Raw genomic sequence first — 25,262 nt, 5'->3', positions numbered from 1 at the left:
TCACTATCCCCCCTCTATATATATACACAGACACTCACTATCCCCCCTCTATATATACACAGACACTCACTATCCCCCCTCTATATATACACAGACACTCACTATCCCCCCTCTATATATACACAGACACTCACTATCCCCCCTCTATATATACACAGACACTCACTATCCCCCCCTCTATATATATATACACAGACACTCACTATCCCCCCCTCTATATATATATACACAGACACTCACTATCCCCCCCTCTATATATATATACACAGACACTCACTATCCCCCCTCTATATATACACACAGACACTCACTATCCCCCCTCTATATACACACAGACACTCACTATCCCCCCTATATATATATATATATATATATATATATACACAGACACTCACTATCCCCCCTCTATATATATATATATATATATATATATACACAGACACTCACTATCCCCCCCTCTATATATATATATATACACAGACACTCACTATCACCCCTCTATATATATACACAGACATTCACTATCCCCCTCTATATATATACACAGACACTCACTATCCCCCCTCTATATATATATATATATACACAGACACTCACTATCACCCCTCTATATATATACACAGACACTCACTATCCCCCCTCTATATATATATATATACACAGACACTCACTATCACCCCTCTATATATATACACAGACACTCACTATCCCCCCTCTATATATATACACAGACACTCACTATCCCCCCTCTATATATATATATATACACAGACACTCACTATCACCCCTCTATATATATACACAGACACTCACTATCCCCCCCCCTCTATATATATACACAGACACTCACTATCCCCCCTCTATATATATATATATATACACAGACACTCACTATCACCCCTCTATATATACACAGACACTCACTATCCCCCCCCTCTATATATATACACAGACACTCACTATCCCCCCTCTATATATATATATACACACAGACACTCACTATCCCCCCTCTATATATATATATACACACACAGACACTCACTATCCCCCCTCTATATATATACACAGACACTCACTATCCCCCCTCTATATATATATATATACACAGACACTCACTATCACCCCTCTATATATACACACAGACACTCACTATCCCCCCCTCTATATACACACACAGACACTCACTATCCCCCCTCTATATATACACAGACACTCACTATCCCCCCTCTATATATACACAGACACTCACTATCCCCCCTCTATATATATACACAGACACTCACTATCCCCCCCTCTATATATATACACAGACACTCACTATCCCCCCCTCTATATATATATATATATATATATATATATACACACAGACACTCACTATCCCCCCCTCTATATATATATATATACACAGACACTCACTATCCCCCCTCTATATACACACAGACACTCACTATCCCCCCTATATATATATATATACACACAGACACTCACTATCCCCCCTCTATATATATATATACACACAGACACTCACTATCCCCCCTCTATATATATATATATACACAGACACTCACTATCCCCCCTCTATATACACACAGACACTCACTATCCCCCCTATATATATATATATATATATATATATACACAGACACTCACTATCCCCCCTCTATATATATATATATATATATACACAGACACTCACTATCACCCCCATCATCCTCATCCCTGCGGTCCCTTCCTCTCCGGGGCTGTCACCCAGGTGGGGTCTCTTTTCTCGCTGGGTCCCAGGTTCTGACTCCACTCATCTCACCTCAGTACTACAACGCCCACCATCCCCTCCGTACTCACAGGGGACAGGAGGGTGAGGAGGACTCCCAGGGTCAGGGCGCCCATCATGCCCGCGGTCTCCTCCTCACAGCCGCACCGGACGGGACAGGAGGACGAAGTGCGGGCAGCGGGGAGACCTGCAGCCTCCCGAGCCACGGCCCCGCCCCTCATCAGCGATAGCCCCGCCCCCAACTCGTGCCAGAAGAGACACTGGAGGCTCTCCTGTACAGATATTACATCGCTACAACCCCCAGCATCAGTGTGACTACTACCCCCAGCATCATTCTGACTGCTACCCCCAGCCTCAGTGTGACTACTACCCCCAGCATCATTCTGACTGCTACCCCCAGCCTCAGTGTGACTACTACCCCAGCATCATTGTGACTGCTACCCCCAGCCTCAGTGTGACTACTACCCTCAGCCTCAGTGTGACTACTACCCCAGCATCATTGTGACTGCTACCCCCAGCCTCAGTGGGACTACCACCCCCAGCCTCAGTGGGACTACTACCCCCAGCCTCAGTGTGACTACTACCCCCATCCTCAGTGTGACTGCTACCCCCAGCCTCAGTGTGACTGCTACCCCCAGCCTCAGTGTGACTGCTACCCCCAGCCTCAGTGTGACTACTACCCCCATCCTCAGTGTAACTACTACCCGCAGCCTCAGTGTGACAACTACCCCCAGCCTCAGTGTGACTACTACCCCAGTATCATTGTGACTGCAACCCCCAGCCTCAGTGTGACTACTACCCCCAGCCTCAGTGTGACTACTACTCCAGCCTCAGTGTGACTACTACCCCCAGCCATTTACTACCCCCCCCCCGGTACCATCACCAGATCCGTCATATGAAGGACCTTCCCCCTGTTTGGGGACAGAACACTCAGCGCCGGACAAGTCCTGCGCCTCTTCCTGCTCTGGTTTCTGAATAAACAAAAGAAGCTTTTACAGAAGAAGTCGCCTCAAGAAGTTTTGTGTCGCTGCGATTAGGTGGCACATATAGCTGTGCGGGCGCCCATGATTAGGTGGTACATATAGCTGTGCGGGCCCCCATGATTAGGTGGTACATACAGCTGTGCGGGCGCCCATGATTAGGTGGTACATATAGCTGTGCGGGCGCCCATGATTAGGTGGTACATATAGCTGTGCGGGCGCCCATGATTAGGTGGTACATATAGCTGTGCGGGCGCCCATGATTAGGTGGTACATATAGCTGTGCGGGCGCCCATGATTAGGTGGTACATATAGCTGTGCGGGCCCCCATGATTAGGTGGTACATATAGCTGTGCGGGCCCCCATGATTAGGTGGTACATATAGCTGTGCGGGCGCCCATGATTAGGTGGTACATATAGCTGTGCGGGCCCCCATGATTAGGTGGTACATATAGCTGTGCGGGCGCCCATGATTAGGTGGTACATATCGCTGTGCGGGCGCCCATGATTAGGTGGTACATATAGCTGTGCGGGCCCCCATGATTAGGTGGTACATATAGCTGTGCGGGCGCCCATGATTAGGTGGCACATATAGCTGTGCGGGCCCCCATGATTAGGTGGTACATATAGCTGTGCGGGCCCCCATGATTAGGTGGTACATATAGCTGTGCGGACCCCCATGATTAGGTGGTACATATAGCTGTGCGGGCGCCCATGATTAGGTGGTACATATAGCTGTGCGGGCCCCCATGATTAGGTGGTACATATAGCTGTGCGGGCCCCCATGATTAGGTGGTACATATAGCTGTGCGGGCGCCCATGATTAGGTGGTACATACAGCTGTGTGGGCGCCCATGATTAGGTGGTACATATAGCTGTGCGGGCGCCCATGATTAGGTGGTACATATAGCTGTGCGGGCGCCCATGATTAGGTGGTACATATAGCTGTGCGGGCGCCCATGATTAGGTGGTACATATAGCTGTGCGGGCGCCCATGATTAGGTGGTACATATAGCTGTGCGGGCGCCCATGATTAGGTGGTACATATAGCTGTGCGGGCGCCCATGATTAGGTGGTACATATAGCTGTGCGGGCGCCCATGATTAGGTGGTACATATAGCTGTGCGGGCGCCCATGATTAGGTGGTACATATAGCTGTGCGGGCGCCCATGATTAGGTGGTACATATAGCTGTGCGGGCGCCCATGATTAGGTGGTACATATAGCTGTGCGGGCGCCCATGATTAGGTCGTACATATAGCTGTGCGGGCGGCCATGATTAGGTCGTACATATAGCTGTGCGGGCGCCCATGATTAGGTCGTACATATAGCTGTGCGGGCGCCCATGATTAGGTCGTACATATAGCTGTGCGGGCGCCCATGATTAGGTCGTACATATAGCTGTGCGGGCGCCCATGATTAGGTGGCACATATAGCTGTGCGGGCGCCCATGATTAGGTGGTACATATAGCTGTGCGGGCGCCCATGATTAGGTGGTACATATAGCTGTGCGGGCGCCCATGATTAGGTGGTACATATAGCTGTGCGGGCGCCTATGATTAGGTGGTACATATAGCTGTGCAGGCCCCCATGATTAGGTGGTACATATAGCTGTGCGGGCGCCCATGATTAGGTGGTACATATAGCTGTGCGGGCGCCCATGATTAGGTGGTACATATAGCTGTGCAGGCGCCCATGATTAGGTGGTACATATAGCTGTGCGGGCGCCTATGATTAGGTGGTACATATAGCTGTGCGGGCGCCCATGATTAGGTGGTACATATAGCTGTGCGGGCGCCCATGATTAGGTGGTACATATAGCTGTGCGGGCGCCCATGATTAGGTGGTACATATAGCTGTGCGGGCGCCCATGATTAGGTGGTACATATAGCTGTGCGGCCGCCCATGATTAGGTGGTACATATCGCTGTGCGGGCGCCCATGATTTGGTGGGTCAGCGGATTGAACCCACTGTGCCACTGACTGGCTATACTCTGGAGCGGCGTGTCTAAGCAACTACCTGGTTTCCACTAGAGCCTCAGATGGTGAGGATAGACTTGAGCCGTTATGGTAGTTGCCAGGGGCTACTCCAGAGCAATCCCCAAGTCAGTGGCAGCTGGTCCGGGTGGACCAGGAGGTACCTGAGTAGGTACCAGAAGTACAAGCGTAGTTAGGCGGGTAGAGACGTTACCAGGAGCAACGGTGCAGGCCCAAAGGATGCAGCAGAGACGTGGTCAGATGTGGCAATTGGTCAGGGCAGGTCGCATAGGAACAGGTCAGGCAAGGAGAGTCAAAGCAAGCAGGGATCAGACGATAAGCAGAGTCCAGGAACGAAGTATAGATCTGGAGCACACGAGAGTATCAGGAACAAACACAAGGACCTGGGATGAGACACTTTAGTACCTGCAGGAGAGCCAGGGTTAGTCAGCAAGGACCACCCAAATCACGGTACATCCAGCCGAAGAGGGCAGGTCTGTAATAAAGTCCATGGTTTGCTCCTGGAGAATTTATTTTGCGCACAGACGGTGAAGGCAGAGACATAATCACACACATCTTTGGACAATGTGGGCCACCAGTAGTGGCGAGACACCAGTTCTGTGGTCTTGCGAATACCTGGGTGACTGGCCAGTTTGGAGTTGTGGCCCCACGTTAGGATACGTTTTCTTTTAGTAGATGGCACGAATGTCCTCCCGGGAGGAATGTCTCTTACCAGGACAGGAGCCACTGTGATCAAGCGAGAGAGGAAGAGACCCCACCTGGCTTGGCGAGGGTTCAGATGCTGGGCTGTCTGCAGATGTGTGAGGTTCTTGTGATCAGTGAATATTATCACCGGATGCTGGGCCCCCAACAATAGATAACGCCATTCCTCCAAGGCAAGTTTCATGGCTAGAAGTTCTCTGTCTCCTATACATTCATTCCTCTCAGCCGGTGAGAAGAGTTTGGAGGAGAACCCACAGGTAAACATCTTGTCCTTGGAACCTCTCTGTAGAAGAACAGCACCGGCCCCTATGGAGGAGGCGTCCACTTCTAGAAAGAATTGGCGGGAGACTTTGGGATGACGCAGAACCAGTGTGGAAGCAAAGGACTTCTTTAATTGGACGAAGGCGGCCTCTGCCTCTGGAGCCCAGTCCATAGCATTCACCCTTCTTAGTAAGAGCGGAGATCAGAGATGTAAGGGGAGAAACATTCGAGATGAATTGCTGATAGAAATGAGTGAATCCCAGGAAGTGCTGTATAGCCCTGCCTCAAAAACCCAGCGGTGATCCGCCGCTCGCAGAAGATGTTGCCTCACCCCCTCCTGTGCTGCCATCAGGGATTCCTCATTAGTCCTATTAGGGTGACACACGTACCCCTCCTCCACTACCAGAGCCTGCAACTGTTTCTGAGTGTCCCTAGTTTTAGATTTATGGCGACTAATCTTTTGAATGTACAGACCCCTGACAAATGCTTTGCGTGTATCCCATACCACCCCCAAGGGCGCCGAACCCACGTCCTGGGTAAAGAATTCTCTCAATTCTTCACCATTTCCACCCTCCCCATCTACTAGGTGTAACCAGAAAGGATTACGCTTCCAAGCACCAACCCCAGGGGGCGACTGGTGCCCAGCTGCAGTTCTACATAAATCGGGGAGCGGTTGGAAAGACTTGTAGGTAAGTATCTAATGTCATTCACCAGCGACAGTACCTCAGGAGGGCCTATAGCTATGAATGATGAGAGCTAGAATGGCAGGAGAACTGCCCGGTGGTAGGGTTTCTCACCCGCCACACATCATGTAGATCCATCTCCCGAATCTCTGCCCCCATCTGACATCCCACCCCTATCCAGAGCCACAGTCTCCTATTAATAGTATTGGACAGCGCGGTAATTCCTCAACATATCTCCTAATAATCTCTTTTATCACCTCACTAGTATACGGCGGTGGACTGTACACTGCAGCCAGAATAAAGGACCACTGGTAACCAGTACAATGGAGACATCCAAATCGCCCACTAGCGTCTATACGGGACGAGTGACCTATGCACCAAAACACTCACCCCCTGGAATGAGAAGAAAGGAGTGATGTGCATGACCACCCCCCGGTTTGTGTATGACCGATGTAGTGGTCTGAGACAGAAGATAGCGGGATGTAAGTGCTGCAGCGCAGAAAACACCGCCGTGCGCTTTGTCGGCTCTGCCAGACCCCTAACATTCCAGCCTACAATTTCTATATTATGTGTCATTGGGATATAGAACACATGTTACAGCAAAACATCCCCCCCAGTAACATGTGCTACCGGCATGGCTGAATGGTCGCCATACCACCCCCAGTAACATGTGCTACCGGCATGGCTGAATGGTCGCCAAAGGGAAACCTGTATAACAGAGTAGACGCATGAATCGGGCCGTAGGTGCTGACCGCCTATATATAAGTATATCTGCAGCGCACAGCGGTAAATTACAGGGACATCACTTAACAGGTGACCCCTACAGTAGTGTACGGAGGAAACCCAGGCGGGCTAAAGACATCTTCATAGGCACATTACTCAAAAGTAAAGAAACAACATTGCAAGCTTGACCCCGGGCATTATCAACATATCTCACGTGTCCCAAAATTTCCAAAAGCGAGGCGCTCAGTCCACCGGCTTCCAATTCTTGAGCGAGGATTCATTGGCGTCGACCCAATGCGCCGCTTCTAGAGGAGTATCAGAGAAGCAGACTTCGCCATGCGCCACCACACGAAGCTCGGCTGGATCTAACATGGAGTACGGAACTTGCTAATTCCGGAGGCGTCTCTTGACTTCCAGGAACTTGACTCTCTTCCACTGGACCTCAGCAGAGAAATCCGGATATATTGCCACTTTACTGCCATTAATTAATAGCTCAGGGGGGTCCCTCGCTTTCTTAAGAATCACATCTCTGTCCCTGAAGTGAAGTAGCTTCATTAACATCAGTAACTTTCCGCAAGTCCTGACGAAGAAGGGAGACATTTTCCTGCAGGAGAGCGAGCTGCTGCATTGCTGCACAGCATTAAAGATATCTTTTGGTGTAGGCTCAGCAGATCTAATATCAGGCTGAGCATGCTGAATACATCATGTGGTTGCAGGGCCTGGGGCTGAACCTGGGGGTGCAGGGGCCGCAATAGATGCAGTTCAGGCATATTTACCTCCGATGCGGCACCATCTTGTTTCGCCGGCGTTGAAAGCCCGGCTTTTTTCAGCTCCCGCTCCTTCTTCCCCGTATGGGTCATGACGGTATGTGTCGGCTCCAGGCACTCCCCGGCGTCACCCAGAGTTGTCCGGTGCTGCAGAGTGAGGATGCCACAGGATAATAGCTGGCGGGTCAGGAGCTCCCCGCTAACGCGTCCGCTCACATGTCCGACCAGGCCACGCCGCCCGGGCGCTCTCAGTCTCTAGTCTCTCTCTGCCAGCCCGTCAGCGAAACGTCTACTACTAACTGAGCCGAGCCTGCCTTCACTATTGCCACCTCCACCCAGCCAGACCCAGGGGCAGAGCGCGCCGCCCACACGAGCCGAGCAGCCAATCTAGTTGGTAACTTATTATTATATATATAGTAAGATGTATAGCTGACTAGCTGTGCATATATAATCATATAAGGAGATTCTCCTCCCCCAGTTTTCACCCTCGACTGGCTATGGGGGGCATGGCTTCACCGAGACAGGGGCGTGGCTTTACAGGGAGGGCGTGGTTTGGGCGCGGTCGGCGAGGTCCGGCTTTCTTGGGTGAAGCCGGTGTGCAGTGTCCCACTACGTGTGTGTGGGCTCTGCTTAAAAACACTTTAACAATTGTACTACGCTGTATTATATGACTTTGTACTAATTTATCAGCAAAATCCCTGTTAACAGGCAGATTAGGTGTAATTTATACATCCCACCACTAGATGGGGATAACACTTAGGTTCTATATATATCTAGGTCAAGCCTAGTTAGTCAGTGGAGATCAGGGTTGAGAATGGACCAGATTAGAGCAGATCTGAGGAGATCAGATTAGATTAGTGGGAGAGAATGTAGAGTGAAGACTCCATGACTCAGATTAGTGAGTGGAGCCGACTTCGCTATGAGGTAGTACTGGGATGTGAGGCGCAGAAGAGCGTTCTCCTTCTGTGGCCGGACTATACACTTGCATCCCTGACCAGTAGGAGAGAGTTTGCCTCCCTGGAACAGAAACAAGCTTCCTAAGGAATCATCGGTGATAGGAGCCATTATTGGGGGCCACAGACACCTTTGCACATGGTGGAGGTTTATAGCCTCCGGCAGCCACACCATAACTCTGGGAAACAGAGTAGCTACCTGTCCCCAATGTTCACTCTGGAGGGAAAGGACAAGGGATAGGACTGAGCTCATCAACAGGAATAAGGTACTCCCCAACCACAGCTCAAATCAAGCCTGAGAAAGCCTGGAAACGGTGGACTTGTAGATTATCTCTCATACCAACCAGAGACTACATCTTTGTGCTGCTGCAACCAAAGTCATCAACAGTAAAAGCTGTGAGCTGCATCTTACCACTGTCTACCTCATTATTACCACTACTGGTTGTACCAGCATGAACGGTACTGGCGTCACGACAAAAACCATCAAGGGACAGCCGCAACAAGCACCCTAAGCACCCCTAACATCAAGAGCACCTCAACCACCATCTTGGCTGATGCTTCCTACCACAGAGCGCGCCCCGGAGGATTTCGTGCTGTCCACCTCAACACTGTGCTGCCGGCCCAGGGGGGCTTCTGCTAACCGTGAGTAACTGATAAACTGTGTGTTATATTATTTGGCCTCTCATTGGTCCACCGTGCACCCTAGGTGGTACATATAGCTGTGCGGGCGATCAGACATTCTTCAGATACATAAATGAAGAAAGGAAACTAAAACAAGGAATTACCAAATCAAAAACTAAAGAAGGAAGGTATATGGAAGAAGATACAGAACTAGCTGACGGCCTCAATAAATACTTCTGTTCAGTCTTTACGAAGGAAAATGAAGGAGAAGGACCTCAGTTAGGAAAGAAGACTAATGACACTGTTGATGCCTGTGTCTTTACAGAGGAAGAGGTTCTGAGTCAGCTGTCTAGAATTACTACAAATAAGTCACAGGGGCCTGATGGGATACACCCAAAGCTATTAGAAGAGCTCAGCGGTGAACTAGCAAAACCATTAACAGATTTATTTAACCAATCACTGGCAACAGGAGTCGTCCCAGAAGATTGGAAATTAGCAAATGTTGTGCCCATTCACAAGAAAGGTAGTAGGGAGGAATCGGGCAACTATAGGCCAGTAAGCCTGACATCAATAGTGGGGAAACTAATGGAAACCATACTTAAGGAGAGGATTGTGGAACATCTAAAATCCCATGGACTGAAAGATGAAGAACAGCATGGGTTTACTTGTAAACTTGTAACAGGGTTGATGTTCCTGGAGGAATACACCAAATGGGAAAGGATTTAGGAAAACTAGAGGAACGGTCAAAAATCTGGCAACTAAAATGTAATGTTGATAAGTGCGAGATAATGCACCTGGGGCGTAAAAACCCAAGAGCAGAATATACAATCAGTGACACAGTCCTGACCTCAGTATCTGAGGAAAGGGATTTAGGGGTCATTATTTCAGAAGACTTAAAGGTAGGCAGACCATGTCATAGAGCAGCAGGAGATGCTAGCAGAATGCTGGGTGTATAGGGAGAGGCATTACCAGTAGACAGAGGGGGCGCTCATGCCGCTCTACAGAGCACTAGTGAGACCTCATCTGGAGTATTGTGCTCAGTACTGGAGGCCATATCTCCAGAAGGATACTGATACTTTGGAGAGAGTTCAGAGAAGAGCTACTAAACTGGTCCATGGATTGCAGGATAAAACTTACCAGGAAAGATGAAAGGACCTTAACATGTAGAGCTTGGAAGAAAGACGAGACGGAGGGGAGATGAGAGAGACGGCTAAATACATAAAGGGAATCAACAAGGAAAAGAGGAGAGAAGATTTACAAGAAGGAAAACTGCTACAAGAGGACATAGTGTTAAAGGGCTTCTGTCACCCCCAAAACCCATGTTTTTTTGGGGCTTGTTAAAATCGTTATTTAACGACTATTCCCTATATAGGGCTCTTACCTTTGTCTGTGGCTTCTTTTCATTAAAAAACGATCTTTTAAAATATGCAAATCGCTTCACTACCAGCAAGTAGGGCGTCTACCCTGCTAGTAGCCGCCGCAAAAACCCCCCCCCGACCGAAAGAGAAGATGTCATCGGCGCAGGCGCACTGAGGGAGTGCTGAGGAGGCGAGCCTCCTTCTCTCAGAGCGCCTGCGCCGAATGAACACAGGCGCGGGATTTTTGAAATGCTGACAGGGCCGGCCGGAGGAGGAGATCGCGGCTGGCCCTGTCAATCAACAAGAGGAGGGGGCGTTTTTTTGCGGCGGCTACCAGCAGACAAAGTAGACGCCCTACCTGCTGGTAGTGAAGCGATTTGCATATTTTAAAAGATCGTTTTTTAATGAAAAGAAGCCACAGACAAAGGTAAGAGCCCTATATAGGGAATAGTCGATAAATAACGATTTTAACAAGCCCAAAAAAAAATATATGGATTTTGGGGGTGACAGAAGTCCTTTAAATTAGAGGGGCAAAGGGTTAACAGTAATACCAGGAAGTATTCCTTTACTGAGAGAGTAGTGGATGCATGGAATAGCCTTCCTGCAGAAGTGGTAGCTGCAAATACAGTGGAGGAGGTTAAGCATGCATGGGATAGGCATAAGGCTATCCTTCATATAAGATAGGGCCGGGGGCTATCCATAGTACTCAGTGTATGGGGCAGACTAGATGGGCCAAATACAGTGGAGGAGGTTAAGCATGCATGGGATAGGCATAAGGCTATCCTTCATATAAGATAGGGCCGGGGGCTATCCATAGTACTCAGTGTATGGGGCAGACTAGATGGGCCAAATACAGTGGAGGAGGTTAAGCATGCATGGGATAGGCATAAGGCCATCCTTCATATAAGATAGGGCCGGGGGCTATCCATAGTACTCAGTGTATGGGGCAGACTAGATGGGCCAAATACAGTGGAGGAGGTTAAGCATGCATGGGATAGGCATAAGGCCATCCTTCATATAAGATAGGGCCGGGGGCTATCCATAGTATTCAGTATATTGGGAAGACTAGATTTTTTAAATGGAGTAGAATTATAAAAAAAAAAAAAAAAGTTTGGCTACAGTTTTATGAGTTTTGTTTTCACCGGATTTTCTATGCGGTAAAACTGACCTGTTACTTTCCTTCTCCGGGTCGCTATGATTACAGCGATACCACATGGGCTTAGATTTAATACTGAAAAAAAAAAATCTTTGAAAAAACTAATTTTCTTCTTTGCATTGCCATCATAGGCGTGTGCACGGGGTGTGCTGGGTGTGCCTGGGCACACCGTAATCAAGACTCAAAATTGAGGGTTTGTCACCTCCGGAGGAGGTGAACACTCTGTACTCGACGCTTCCTGGTCCTCGGCTGCCGGCTGTGTAGGGCTGCGTCAGGCGCTTTGTGACGTCACATTGTGCGCGCCAGTTCAGAGCGCACAGCCGACATCAGGAGGAAGAAAATGGCGGGCGGCGAGGAGCAGAGAGGTAAGTGTTTTTTTATTTTATAAAAAATGAGGCTGCTCGGGGCATAATGGAGGCTAATGAGAGGAATAATTGGGGTTAATGAGAGGAATAATGGAGGCTAATGAGAGGAATAATGGGGGTTAATGAGAGGAATAATGGAGGCTAATGAGAGGAATAATTGGGGTTAATGAGAGGAATAATGGAGGCTAATGAGAGGAATAATGGGGGTTAATGAGGCATAATGGGGGCTAATGAGAGGAATAATGGGGGCTAATGAGAGGCATAATGGGGGCTAATGAGAGGAATAATGGGGGCTAATGAGAGGAATAATGGGGGCTAATGAGAGGCATAATGGGGGTTAATGAGAGGAATAATGGGGGCTAATGAGAGGAATAATGGGGGCTAATGAGAGGAATAATGGGGGCTAATGAGAGGAATAATGGGGGCTAATGAAAGAAATTATGGGGGCTAATGAGAGGAATAATGGGGGCTAATGAGAGGAATAATGGGGGCTAATGAGAGGAATAATGGGGGCTAACGAGAGGAATAATGGGGGCTAATGAGAGGCATAATGGGGGCTAATGAGAGGAATAATGGGGGCTAATGAGAGGAATAATGGGGGTTAATGAGAGGCATAATGGGGGCTGATGAGAGGAATAATGGGGGCTAATGAGAGGCATAATGGGGGCTGATGAGAGGAATAATGGGGGCTGATGAGAGGAATAATGGGGGCTAATGAGAGGAATAATGGGGGCTAATGAGAGGAATAATGGGGGTTAATGAGAGGAATAATGGGGGTTAATGAGAGGAATAATGGGGGCTAATGAGAGGCATAATGGGGGCTGATGAGAGGCATAATGGGGGCTGATGAGAGGAATAATGGGGGCTGATGAGAGGAATAATGGGGGCTGATGAGGGGCATAAGGGCTGATAATGGGGGCTAATGAGAGGAATAATGGGGGCTGATGAGAGGAATAATGGGGGCTAATGAGAGGAATAATGGGGGCTAATGAGAGGAATAATGGGGGCTAATGAGAGGCATAATGGGGGCTGATGAGAGGAATAATGGGGCTAATGAGAGGAATAATGGGGGCTAATGAGAGGAATAATGGGGGCTGATGAGAGGAATAATGGGGGCTGATGAGAGGAATAATGGGGGCTGATGAGAGGCATAATGGGGGCTAATGAGAGGAATAATGGGGGCTAATGAGAGGAATAATGGGGGCTAATGAGAGGAATAATGGGGGCTGATGAGAGGAATAATGGGGGCTGATGAGAGGAATAATGGGGGCTGATGAGAGGCATAATGGGGGCTAATGGCATAAAGGCTATATACGGTATATATACATAGACACGCGCGTGCGGTGTGTGTTTGTGCTTTAGGACTGCCATGTTGGCACCAATAGCCTTTTCCTTTTTATCTCTATGGAGCCGTGTTAGGGCTCATTTTTGGCCGGACAATCTAGTATTTATTGATGCCGCGCTGGCGTGTGTGCGACTGTTTGCTCACTTTTTACTAATTCCCCGAGGGAACATGAAGAAGAAAGGATGAGAATGCGCCTGGCCTAGACTCCAATTCATCAGCATTGGAGTCTATGAGAGGTTCAGGCAGGGAACACAGCTGCTGCATCCTCGGATCACTCAGCAGCACCGAGCACCACCGGGACCCCGATCCCCACTAGGTTTTGGAGCTCCCAGATGTTGTAGTCACATTTGACCATGGCATCTGAGGAGTTAAAAGTGTGGGACTGACGTCATTGTCAATTGCATACATGAGCCCTCGGGGTCTGTTAAAACAACAAGCACTTAGCGGCTATAGCGCCTGCTGCGCGTGGGAGTGGGCGCCATCTTTAAATATCACACTCACAATGTCTATTTAAAGGGTTTTTCTGATATATAACTGATCAGCTATCCTGTGGGGGGGTCATCAGTATCTGATCGGTGGGGGTCCGACCCCCGGGACCTCTGCAGCGGGGCTCCTGTGAGTGCTGGGCCCTTCTCTGTGCTTGTCCTAGGCCGTGTGACGTCACCTTCATTGATCACATGACATCCGCCCCATAGAAGTGAATGGGACTGCCGCCATCACCAATACACTCATCCTGGGCGGTTCATCTAGGACATGTCCACGTGTGACCGCCGTCCACACTACTCTAGGACATGTCCACGTGTGACCGCCGTCCACACTACTCTAGGACATGTCCACGTGTGACCGCCGTCCACACTACTCTAGGACATGTCCACGTGTGACCGCGTCCACACTACTCTAGGACATGTCCACACTACTCTAGGACATGTCCACGTGTGACCGCCGTCCACACTACTCTAGGACATGTCCACGTGTGACCGCATCCACACTACTCTAGGACATGTCCACGTGTGACCGCCGTCCACACTACTCTAGGACATGTCCACGTGTGACCGCGTCCACACTACTCTAGGACATGTCCACGTGTGACCGCCGTCCACACTACTCTAGGACATGTCCACGTGTGACCGCCGTCCACACTACTCTAGGACATGTCCACGTGTGACCGCCGTCCACACTACTCTAGGACATGTCCACGTATGACCGCCGTCCACACTACTCTAGGACATGTCCACGTGTGACCGCGTCCACACTACTCTAGGACATGTCCACACTACTCTAGGACATGTCCACGTGTGACCGCCGTCCACACTACTCTAGGACATGTCCACGTGTGACCGCGTCCACACTACTCCACACTACTCTAGGACATGTCCACGTGTGACCGCGTCCACACTACTCTAGGACATGTCCACGTGTGACCGCCGTCCACACTACTCTAGGACATGTCCACGTGTGACCGCGTCCACACTACTCTAGGACATGTCCACGTGTGACCGCCGTCCACACTACTCTAGGACATGTCCACGTGTGACCGCCGTCCACACTACTCTAGGACATGTCCACGTGTGACCGCCGTCCACACTCCTGGAGCTGCTGAATGAGACACTGTGTGATGTAGTGTCGGGACAGTCCTGAGACACCTCCAGCTCTAGGGTGGCCCCCAGTCCGGTAGCGCGTAGGACCTGCCTGAGCGCGCCGTGCGGGCTGAGTCCGTATTATCTGGGACCATCAGATCGGGGGAGGTTTTGTGACTTGTTTGACCTCCTGTGTGTCCGACGCCATCAGAGGTTGTCGGGGGAGGAGAACTCTTCTATAACTCCCACTGAACATGGCGGCTGCATGTAGATGGATACCACTGCGCTGTGGCCCCGGGCCCCTAGGGGAGAAGAAATCCGCTGTCTCAGTAGAAGACATCTGCTTGCTGTCAGTTTACATCCTGACCTAATCCACACAGTCGATGACTTGTTGCAGTGTATCAGTGCAGGAGCCTGGAGGACCTCACTATAGTACAGTCACTATGGAGTCCGGACATATACGGGGCGCTCCCCTCCCCACACACAGATGAGACCGCCCGGCTCACTCACGAGCTCCCCCATCATTGGTTTCTCCCGCTTCACACTCCCCCTGTCAGTCTGTGGTAGACTCCAACTTCCGGTGTCACCATAGCAACGCGTCCTGACATAGCTACACGGATTCACGGGACCAGAGAATCACCCGCAAAATGTGACCGGAAACCGCGACCGGGACCTGGTGATTATAGCCCCCCCAGTGTTATATCCAGAGACCCCTGTATTATAACTACCCCCCCCCCCAGTGTTATATCCAGAGACCCCTGTATTATAACTACCCCCCCAGTGTTATATCCAGAGACCCCTGTATTATAACTACCCCCCCCCCAGTGTTATATCCAGAGACCCCTGTATTATCACTACCCCCCCAGTGTCATATCCAGAGACCCCTGTATTATAACTACCCCCCCCCAGTGTTATATCCAGAGACCCCTGTATTATAACTACCCCCCCCCCCAGTGTTATATCCAGAGACCCCTGTATTATAACTACCCCCCCCCCAGTGTTATATCCAGAGACCCCTGTATTATAACTACCCCCCCCAGTGTTATATCCAGAGACCCCTGTATTATCACTACCCCCCCAGTGTTATATCCAGAGACCCCTGTATTATAACTACCCCCCCAGTGTTATATCCAGAGACCCCTGTATTATAACTACCCCCCCCAGTGTTATATCCAGAGACCCCTGTATTATCACTAGCCCCCCCCCCCGTGTTATATCCAGAGACCCCTGTATTATAACTACCCCCCCAGTGTTATATCCAGAGACCCCTGTATTATAACTACCCCCCCCAGGGTTATATCCAGAGACCCCTGTATTATAACTACCCCCCCGTGTTATATCCAGAGACCCCTGTATTATAACTACCCCCCCAGTGTTATATCCAGTGACCCCTGTATTATAACTACCCCCCAGTGTTATATCCAGAGACCCCTGTATTATAACTACCCCCCCAGTGTTATATCCAGAGACCCCTGTATTATAACTACCCCCCAGTGTTATATCCAGAGACCCCTGTATTATAACTACCCCCCCCCCAGTGTTATCTCCAGAGACCCCTGTATTATAACTACCCCCCCCCCAGTGTTATATCCAGTGACCCCTGTATTATAACTACCCCCCCCCCCAGTGTTATATCCAGTGACCCCTGTATTATAACTACCCCCCCAGTGTTATATCCAGAGACCCCTGTATTATAACTGCCCCCCCCAGTGTTATATCCAGAGACCCCTGTATTATAACTACCCCCCCAGTGTTATATCCAGAGACCCCTGTATTATAACTACCCCCCCAGTGTTATATCCAGAGACCCCTGTATTATAACTACTCCCCCAGTGTTATATCCAGAGACCCCTGTATTATAACTACCCCCCCAGTGTTATATCCAGTGACCTCTGTATTATAACTACTCCCCCCCAGTGTTATATCCAGTGACCTCTGTATTATAACTACTCCCCCCCAGTGTTATATCCAGAGACCCCTGTATTATAACTACTCCCCCCCAGTGTTATATCTAGAGACCCCTGTATTATAACTACCCCCTAGTGTTATATCCAGAGACCCCTGTATTATAACTACCCCCCCAGTGTTATATCCAGAGACCCCTGTATTATAACTACCCCCCCCCCGTGTTATATCCAGAGACCCCTGTATTATAACTACCCCCCAGTGTTATATCCAGAGACCCCTGTATTATAACTACTCCCCCCCAGTGTTATATCCAGTGACCTCTGTATTATAACTACTCCCCCCCAGTGTTATATCTAGAGACCCCTGTATTATAACTACCCCCCAGTGTTATATCCAGTGACCCCTGTATTATAACTACTCCCCCCCAGTGTTATATCCAGTGACCTCTGTATTATAACTACCCCCCCAGTGTTATATCCAGAGACCCCTGTATTATAACTACCCCCCAGTGTTATATCCAGAGACCCCTGTATTATAACTACCCCCCCAGTGTTATATCCAGAGACCCCTGTATTATAACTACCCCCCCCCAGTGTTATATCCAGAGACCCCTGTATTATAACTACCCCCCCCCAGTGTTATATCCAGAGACCCCTGTATTATAACTACCCCCCCCCAGTGTTATATCCAGAGACCCCTGTATTATCACTACCCCCCCAGTGTTATATCCAGAGACCCCTGTATTATAACTACCCCCCCAGTGTTATATCCAGAGACCCCTGTATTATAACTACCCCCCCAGTGTTATATCCAGAGACCCCTGTATTATCACTAGCCCCCCCCCCCCGTGTTATATCCAGAGACCCCTGTATTATAACTACCCCCCAGTGTTATATCCAGTGACCCCTGTATTATAACTACCCCCCAGTGTTATATCCAGAGACCCCTGTATTATAACTACCCCCCCAGTGTTATATCCAGAGACCCCTGTATTATAACTACCCCCCCCCCAGTGTTATATCCAGAGACCCCTGTATTATAACTACCCCCCCAGTGTTATATCCAGTGACCCCTGTATTATAACTACCCCCCCCCAGTGTTATATCCAGTGACCCCTGTATTATAACTACCCCCCCCAGTGTTATATCCAGAGACCCTGTATTATAACTGCCCCCCCAGTGTTATATCCAGAGACCCTGTATTATAACTAACCCCCCCAGTGTTATATCCAGAGACCCCTGTATTATAACTACCCCCCCAGTGTTATATCCAGAGACCCCTGTATTATAACTACCCCCCCAGTGTTATATCCAGAGACCCCTGTATTATAACTACCCCCCCCAGTGTTATATCCAGGTGACCTCTGTATTATAACTACTCCCCCCCAGTGTTATATCCAGAGACCCTGTATTATAACTACTCCCCCCCAGTGTTATATCTAGAGACCCCTGTATTATAACTACCCCCCTAGTGTTATATCCAGAGACCCCTGTATTATAACTACCCCCCCAGTGTTATATCCAGAGACCCCTGTATTATAACTACCCCCCCCCCCGTGTTATATCCAGAGACCCCTGTATTATAACTACCCCCCCAGTGTTATATCCAGAGACCCCTGTATTATAACTACTCCCCCCCAGTGTTATATCCAGTGACCTCTGTATTATAACTACCCCCCCAGTGTTATATCCAGAGACCCCTGTATTATAACTACCCCCCAGTGTTATATCCAGAGACCCCTGTATTATAACTACCCCCCAGTGTTATATCCAGAGACCCCTGTATTATAACTACCCCCCCAGTGTTATATCCAGAGACCCCTGTATTATAACTACCCCCAGTGTTATATCCAGAGACCCCTGTATTATAACTACTCCCCCCGTGTTATATCCAGAGACCCCTGTATTATAACTACCCCCCCCTAGTGTTATATCCAGAGACCCCTGTATTATAACTACTCCCCCCAGTGTTATATCCGAGACCCCTGTATTATAACTAGCCCCCCAGTGTTATAATCCAGAGACCCCTGTATTATAACTACCCCCCCAGTGTTATATCCAGAGACCCCTGTATTATAACTACTCCCCCCAGTGTTATATCCAGAGACCCCTGTATTATAACTACCCCCCCGTGTTATATCCAGTGACCCCTGTATTATAACTACTCCCCCCAGTGTTATATCCAGAGACCCCTGTATTATAACTACCCCCCAGTGTTATATCCAGAGACCCCTGTATTATAACTACTCCCCCAGTGTTATATCCAGTGACCCCTGTATTATAACTAGTCCCCCCCAGTGTTATATCCAGAGACCCTGTATTATAACTAGCCCCCCCAGTGTTATATCCAGAGACCCCTGTATTATAACTACCCCCCCCAGTGTTATATCCAGAGACCCCTGTATTATAACTACTCCCCCCCAGTGTTATATCCAGAGACCCCTGTATTATAACTACTCCCCCCCAGTGTTATATCCAAGACCCCTGTATTATAACTACCCCCCCCCCCCCCGTGTTATATCCAGAGACCCCTGTATTATAACTACTCCCCCCAGTGTTATATCCAGAGACCCCTGTATTATAACTACCCCCCCCCCCCAGTGTTATATCCAGAGACCCCTGTATTATAACTACTCCCCCAGTGTTATATCCAGTGACCCCTGTATTATAACTAGTCCCCCCCAGTGTTATATCCAGAGACCCCTGTATTATAACTAGCCCCCCAGTGTTATATCCAGAGACCCCTGTATTATAACTACCCCCCCAGTGTTATATCCAGAGACCCCTGTATTATAACTACCCCCCCAGTGTTATATCCAGAGACCCCTGTATTATAACTACTCCCCCAGTGTTATATCCAGAGACCCCTGTATTATAACTAGCCCCCCAGTGTTATATCCAGAGACCCCTGTATTATAACTACCCCCCAGTGTTATATCCAGAGACCCCTGTATTATAACTAGCCCCCCAGTGTTATATCCAGAGACCCCTGTATTATACTACTCCCCCCAGTGTTATATCCAGAGACCCCTGTATTATAACTACTCCCCCAGTGTTATATCCAGAGACCCCTGTATTATAACTACTCCCCCAGTGTTATATCCAGTGACCCCTGTATTATAACTAGTCCCCCCAGTGTTATATCCAGAGACCCCTGTATTATAACTAGCCCCCCAGTGTTATATCCAGAGACCCCTGTATTATAAACTACCCCCCCCCCCTGTGTTATATCCAGTGACCTCTGTATTATAACTACCCCCCCAGTGTTATATCCAGTGACCCCTGTATTATAACTACCCCCCCCAGTGTTATATCCAGAGACCCCTGTATTATAACTACCCCCCCAGTGTTATATCCAGTGACCCCTGTATTATAACTACCCCCCCAGTGTTATATCCAGAGACCCCTGTATTATAACTACCCCCCTGTGTTATATCCAGTGACCCCTGTATTATAACTACCCCCCCAGTGTTATATCCAGTGACCCCTGTATTATAACTACCCCCCCAGTGTTATATCCAGAGACCCCTGTATTATAACTACTCCCCCAGTGTTATATCCAGTGACCCCTGTATTATAACTACTCCCCCCCAGTGTTATATCCAGAGACCCCTGTATTATAACTACTCCCCCAGTGTTATATCCAGAGACCCCTGTATTATAACTACCCCCCCAGTGTTATATCCAGTGACCCCTGTATTATAACTACCCCCCCAGTGTTATATCCAGAGACCCCTGTATCATAACTACTCCCCCAGTGTTATATCCAGTGACCCCTGTATTATAACTACTCCCCCCAGTGTTATATCCAGAGACCCCTGTATTATAACTACCCCCCCAGTGTTATATCCAGTGACCCCTGTATTATAACTACTCCCCCCAGTGTTATATCCAGTGACCCCTGTATTATAACTACCCCCCAGTGTTATATCCAGAGACCCCTGTATTATAACTACCCCCCAGTGTTATATCCAGAGACCCCTGTATTATAACTACTCCCCCCGTGTTATATCCAGAGACCCCTGTATTATAACTAGCCCCCCAGTGTTATATCCAGAGACCCCTGTATTATAACTACCCCCCAGTGTTATATCCAGAGACCCCTGTATTATAACTACTCCCCCCGTGTTATATCCAGAGACCCCTGTATTATAACTAGCCCCCCAGTGTTATATCCAGAGACCCCTGTATTATAACTACCCCCCCAGTGTTATATCCAGTGACCCCTGTATTATAACTAGCCCCCCCAGTGTTATATCCAGAGACCCCTGTATTATAACTACTCCCCCCGTGTTATATCCAGAGACCCCTGTATTATAACTACCCCCCCCCAGTGTTATATCCAGTGACCCCTGTATAATAACTACTCCCCCCCAGTGTTATATCCAGAGACCCCTGTATTATAACTAGCCCCCCAGTGTTATATCCAGAGACCCCTGTATTATAACTCCCCCCCAGTGTTATATCCAGAGACCCCTGTATTATAACTACCCCCCTGTGTTATATCCAGAGACCCCTGTATTATAACTACTCCCCCAGTGTTATATCCAGTGACCTCTGTATTATAACTACCCCCCCCCAGTGTTATATCCAGAGACCCCTGTATTATAACTACCCCCCCCAGTGTTATATCCAGTGACCCCTGTATTATAACTACCCCCCCCCCAGTGTTATATCCAGAGACCCCTGTATTATCACTACTCCACCCTTTCTCCAGGTTTCTCCGTCTGCTGCGCCGATCGCTGTGACAACATGGAGGTCGCTCCTTCCGCCAACTTCGACCTTCCTAGAGAGGATGGAAGCCTCAAGAGACCCTCATCCTCCGCCTTTCTGGACAGTTTGGTGGAAAAGCCTCAGAACCGACCGGTTCCCAACCACATCCTGGAGTCAAGTGAGGGCTGACCCCAGAATTCCCCCCATCATGGCGCCAGCTGCCGTAATTTTCCTGGGGTGGGGCGCTGTATCCTTTTCTCATGTTTTAGGCCTCATGCACACGACCGTTGTGTGCATCCGTGGCCGTTGTGCCGTTTTCCGTTTTTTTTCGCGGACCCATTGACTTTCAATGGGTCCGTGGAAAAATCGGAAAATGCACCGTTTTGCAGCCGAGGCCGTGATCCGTGTATCCTGTCCGTCAAAAAAATATGACCTGTCCTATTTTTTTGACGGACAACGGTTCACGGACCCATTCAAGTCAATGGGTCCGTGAAAGAACACGGATGCACACAAGATTGGCATCCGTGTCCGTGATCCGTGGCCGTAGGTTGCTTTCATACAGACGGATCCGAAGATCCGTCTGCATAAAAGCTTTTTCTGATCTAAGTTTTCACTTCGTGAAAACTCATTTCCGACAGTATATTCTAACACAGAAGCGTTCCCATGGTGATGGGGACGCTTCTAGTTAGAATACACTGCAAACTTTGTACAAGACTGCCCCCTGCTGCCTGGCAGCACCCGATCTCTTACAGGGGGATATGATAGCACAATTAACCCCTTCATATTCCCCTGTAAGAGATCAGGGCTGCCAGGCAGCAGGGGGCAGACCCCCCCCCCCCCTCCCCAGTTTGAATATCGTTGGTGGCACAGTGTGCCAACCACCATCGCCCCCCCCCTCCCTCCCTCCATTGTATTAAATCGTTGGTGGCACAGTGTGCCAACCACCATCGGCCCCCCTCCCTCCCTCTATTGTATTAAATCGTTGGTGGCACAGTGTGCCAACCACCATCGGCCCCCCTCCCTCCCTCTATTGTATTAAATCGTTGGTGGCACAGTGTGCCAACCACCATCGCCCCCCCCACCCCCCCCCCCCCTCCCTCTATAGCAGTAACATTGGTGGCAGTGTGCGGTCTCAACAGTAGAAGATTTATACTTACCTGCTTGCTGCTGCGATGTCTGTGAACGGCCGGGAGCTCCTCCTACTGGTAAGTGACAGTTCTTTAGCAATGCGCCGCACAGACCTTTCACTTACCAGTAGGAGGAGCTCCCGGCCGGACACGAACATCGCAGCCGCAAGCCGGTAAGTATGAATCTTCTACTGTTGAGACCGCACACTGCCACCAATGTTACTGCTATAGAGGGAGGGGGGGGGGGGCGATGGTGGTTGGCACACTGTGCCACCAACGATTTAATACAATAGAGGGAGGGAGGGGGGCCGATGGTGGTTGGCACACTGTGCCACCAACGATATTCAAACTGGGGAGGGGGGGGTCTGCCCCCTGCTGCCTGGCAGCCCTGATCTCCTACAGGGGAATATGATAGTACAATTAACCCCTTTAGGTGCCGCACCTAAAGGGGTTAATTGTGCTATCATATCCCCCAGTAAGAGATCGGGTGCTGCCAGGCAGCAGGGGGCAGTCTTGTACAAAGTTTGTAGTGTATTCTAACCTGAAGCGTCCCCATCACCATGGGAACGCCTCTGTGTTAGAATATACTGTCGGATCTGAGGTTCACGAAGTAGCTCATATCCGACAGTATATTCTAACATAGAGGCGTTCCCATGGTGATGGGGACGCTTCAAGTTAAAATATACCATCGGATTGGAGAAAACTCCAATCCGATGGTATAAAAGAACTCCAGACTTTACATTGAAAGTCAATGGGGACGGATCCGTTTGAAATGGCACCATATTGTGTCAACATCAAACGGATCCGTCCCCATTGACTTGCATTGTAATTCAGGACGGATCCGTTTGGCTCCGCACGGCCAGGCGGACGCCAAAACGACTTTTTTTTCATGTCCGTGGATCCTCCAAAAATCAAGGAAGACCCACGGACGAAAAAACGGTCACGGATCACGGACCCACGGACCCCGTTTTTGCGGGCCGTGAAAAAAAACTGTCGTGTGCATGAGGCCTTATACTGCAGCTCCTCTCCATTAGACATGATTTGTGACTGAAAAACTGGAGTTTAGAATCCACATGTTGTCTCTTCTAAACCCCAGACAGCTCTCTCTCACCTCAATACTTTACACTGCAGTTCTACTTGTTCAGATTTACTGCTGTGAATAAATGCAGGGTCTTAATATGGAGAGATGATTACATGACAGCATCCAATGAGATGGAGACCCCTCAACCCATGATCCCCCCTCCTCCTGACCCCCTGGTCCTCCTCCTGACCCCCTGGTCCTCCTCCTGACCCCCTGGTCCTCCTCCTGACTCCCTGGTCCTCCTCCTGACTCCCTGGTCCTCCTCCTGATTCCCTGGTCCTCCTCCTGATTCCCTGGTCCTCCTCCTGATTCCCTGGTCCTCCTCCTGATTCCCTGGTCCTCCTCCTGATTCCCTGGTCCTCCTCCTGATTCCCTGGTCCTCCTCCTGATTCCCTGGTCCTCCTCCTGATTCCTTGGTCCTCCTCCTGACCTCCTTGGTCCTCCTCCTGACCTCCTTGGTCCTCCTCCTGACCTCCTTGGTCCTCCTCCTGATTCCCTGGTCCTCCTCCTGATTCCCTGGTCCTCCTCCTGATTCCCTGGTCCTCCTCCTGATTCCCTGGTCCTCCTCCTGATTCCCTGGTCCTCCTCCTGATTCCCTGGTCCTCCTCCTGACCCCCTTGTCCTCCTCCTGACCCCCTTGTCCAGCCCCCTGAGCCCCAATCTTCCTCCTGCCGCCCGCCCCTCTCACATCCTCATCCTGATTCACCTGTCCTCCTGCCCCTCCCTATCCTCCTCCTGTACCTCCCCTAGTCTCCTCCTGCCTTGCCCCTCCCCTACCTCCTTCTGTTCCTCCTCCTGCCTTGCACTTCCCCATCCTCCTTCTGTCCCGCCCCTCTCCCATCCTCCTTCTGTTCCTCCTCCTGCCCCTCCCCCATTGTCCTTCTGTTCCTCCTCCTGCCTTGCCCCTCCCCATCCTCCTTCTGTTTCTCCTCCTGCCTTGCCCCTTCCCATCCTCCTTCTGTCCCTCCTCCTGCCCCTCCCCCATTCTCCTTCTGTCCCGCCCCTCTGCCATCCTCCTTCTGTTACTCCTTCTGCCATGACCATCCCCCATCCTCCTTCTGCCCTGACCCTCCCCCATCCTCTTTCTGTCCTGCCTTCTGTACCTCCCCTATCCTCCTCCTGCCCCTCCCTCATCCTCCTCCTGTCCTGCCCCTTCCCCATCCCCCTTCTGTCCCT

General features: G+C 49.7%; 2 protein-coding genes across 2 annotated transcripts in view; one reads left to right on the top strand and one right to left on the bottom strand.

The window, feature by feature from the left end:
* The window catches only part of SCTR (secretin receptor), a 44,928-nt gene extending 36,952 nt beyond the window's left edge, over positions 1-7,976 (bottom strand). The window contains exon 1 of the mRNA XM_044274455.1: positions 7,893-7,976. Coding sequence (XP_044130390.1) covers positions 7,893-7,976 — 84 coding nt within the window. The remainder of the gene's footprint in view (positions 1-7,892) is intronic.
* Positions 7,977-15,555: 7,579 nt separating this feature from the next.
* The window catches only part of CFAP221 (cilia and flagella associated protein 221), a 62,768-nt gene continuing 53,061 nt past the window's right edge, over positions 15,556-25,262 (top strand). The window contains exons 1-2 of the mRNA XM_044274454.1: positions 15,556-15,934; positions 21,883-22,056. Of these exons, the coding sequence (XP_044130389.1) occupies positions 21,918-22,056 (139 nt within the window). The 5' untranslated portion in view covers positions 15,556-15,934; positions 21,883-21,917. The remainder of the gene's footprint in view (positions 15,935-21,882; positions 22,057-25,262) is intronic.

This window comes from Bufo gargarizans, unplaced genomic scaffold, assembly GCF_014858855.1.
Source record: "Bufo gargarizans isolate SCDJY-AF-19 unplaced genomic scaffold, ASM1485885v1 original_scaffold_1771_pilon, whole genome shotgun sequence".
Lineage (NCBI taxonomy): Eukaryota > Metazoa > Chordata > Amphibia > Anura > Bufonidae > Bufo > Bufo gargarizans.
The sequence above is the reverse complement of the archived record's forward strand: the minus strand, read 5'-3'. Positions and strand labels throughout refer to the sequence as shown.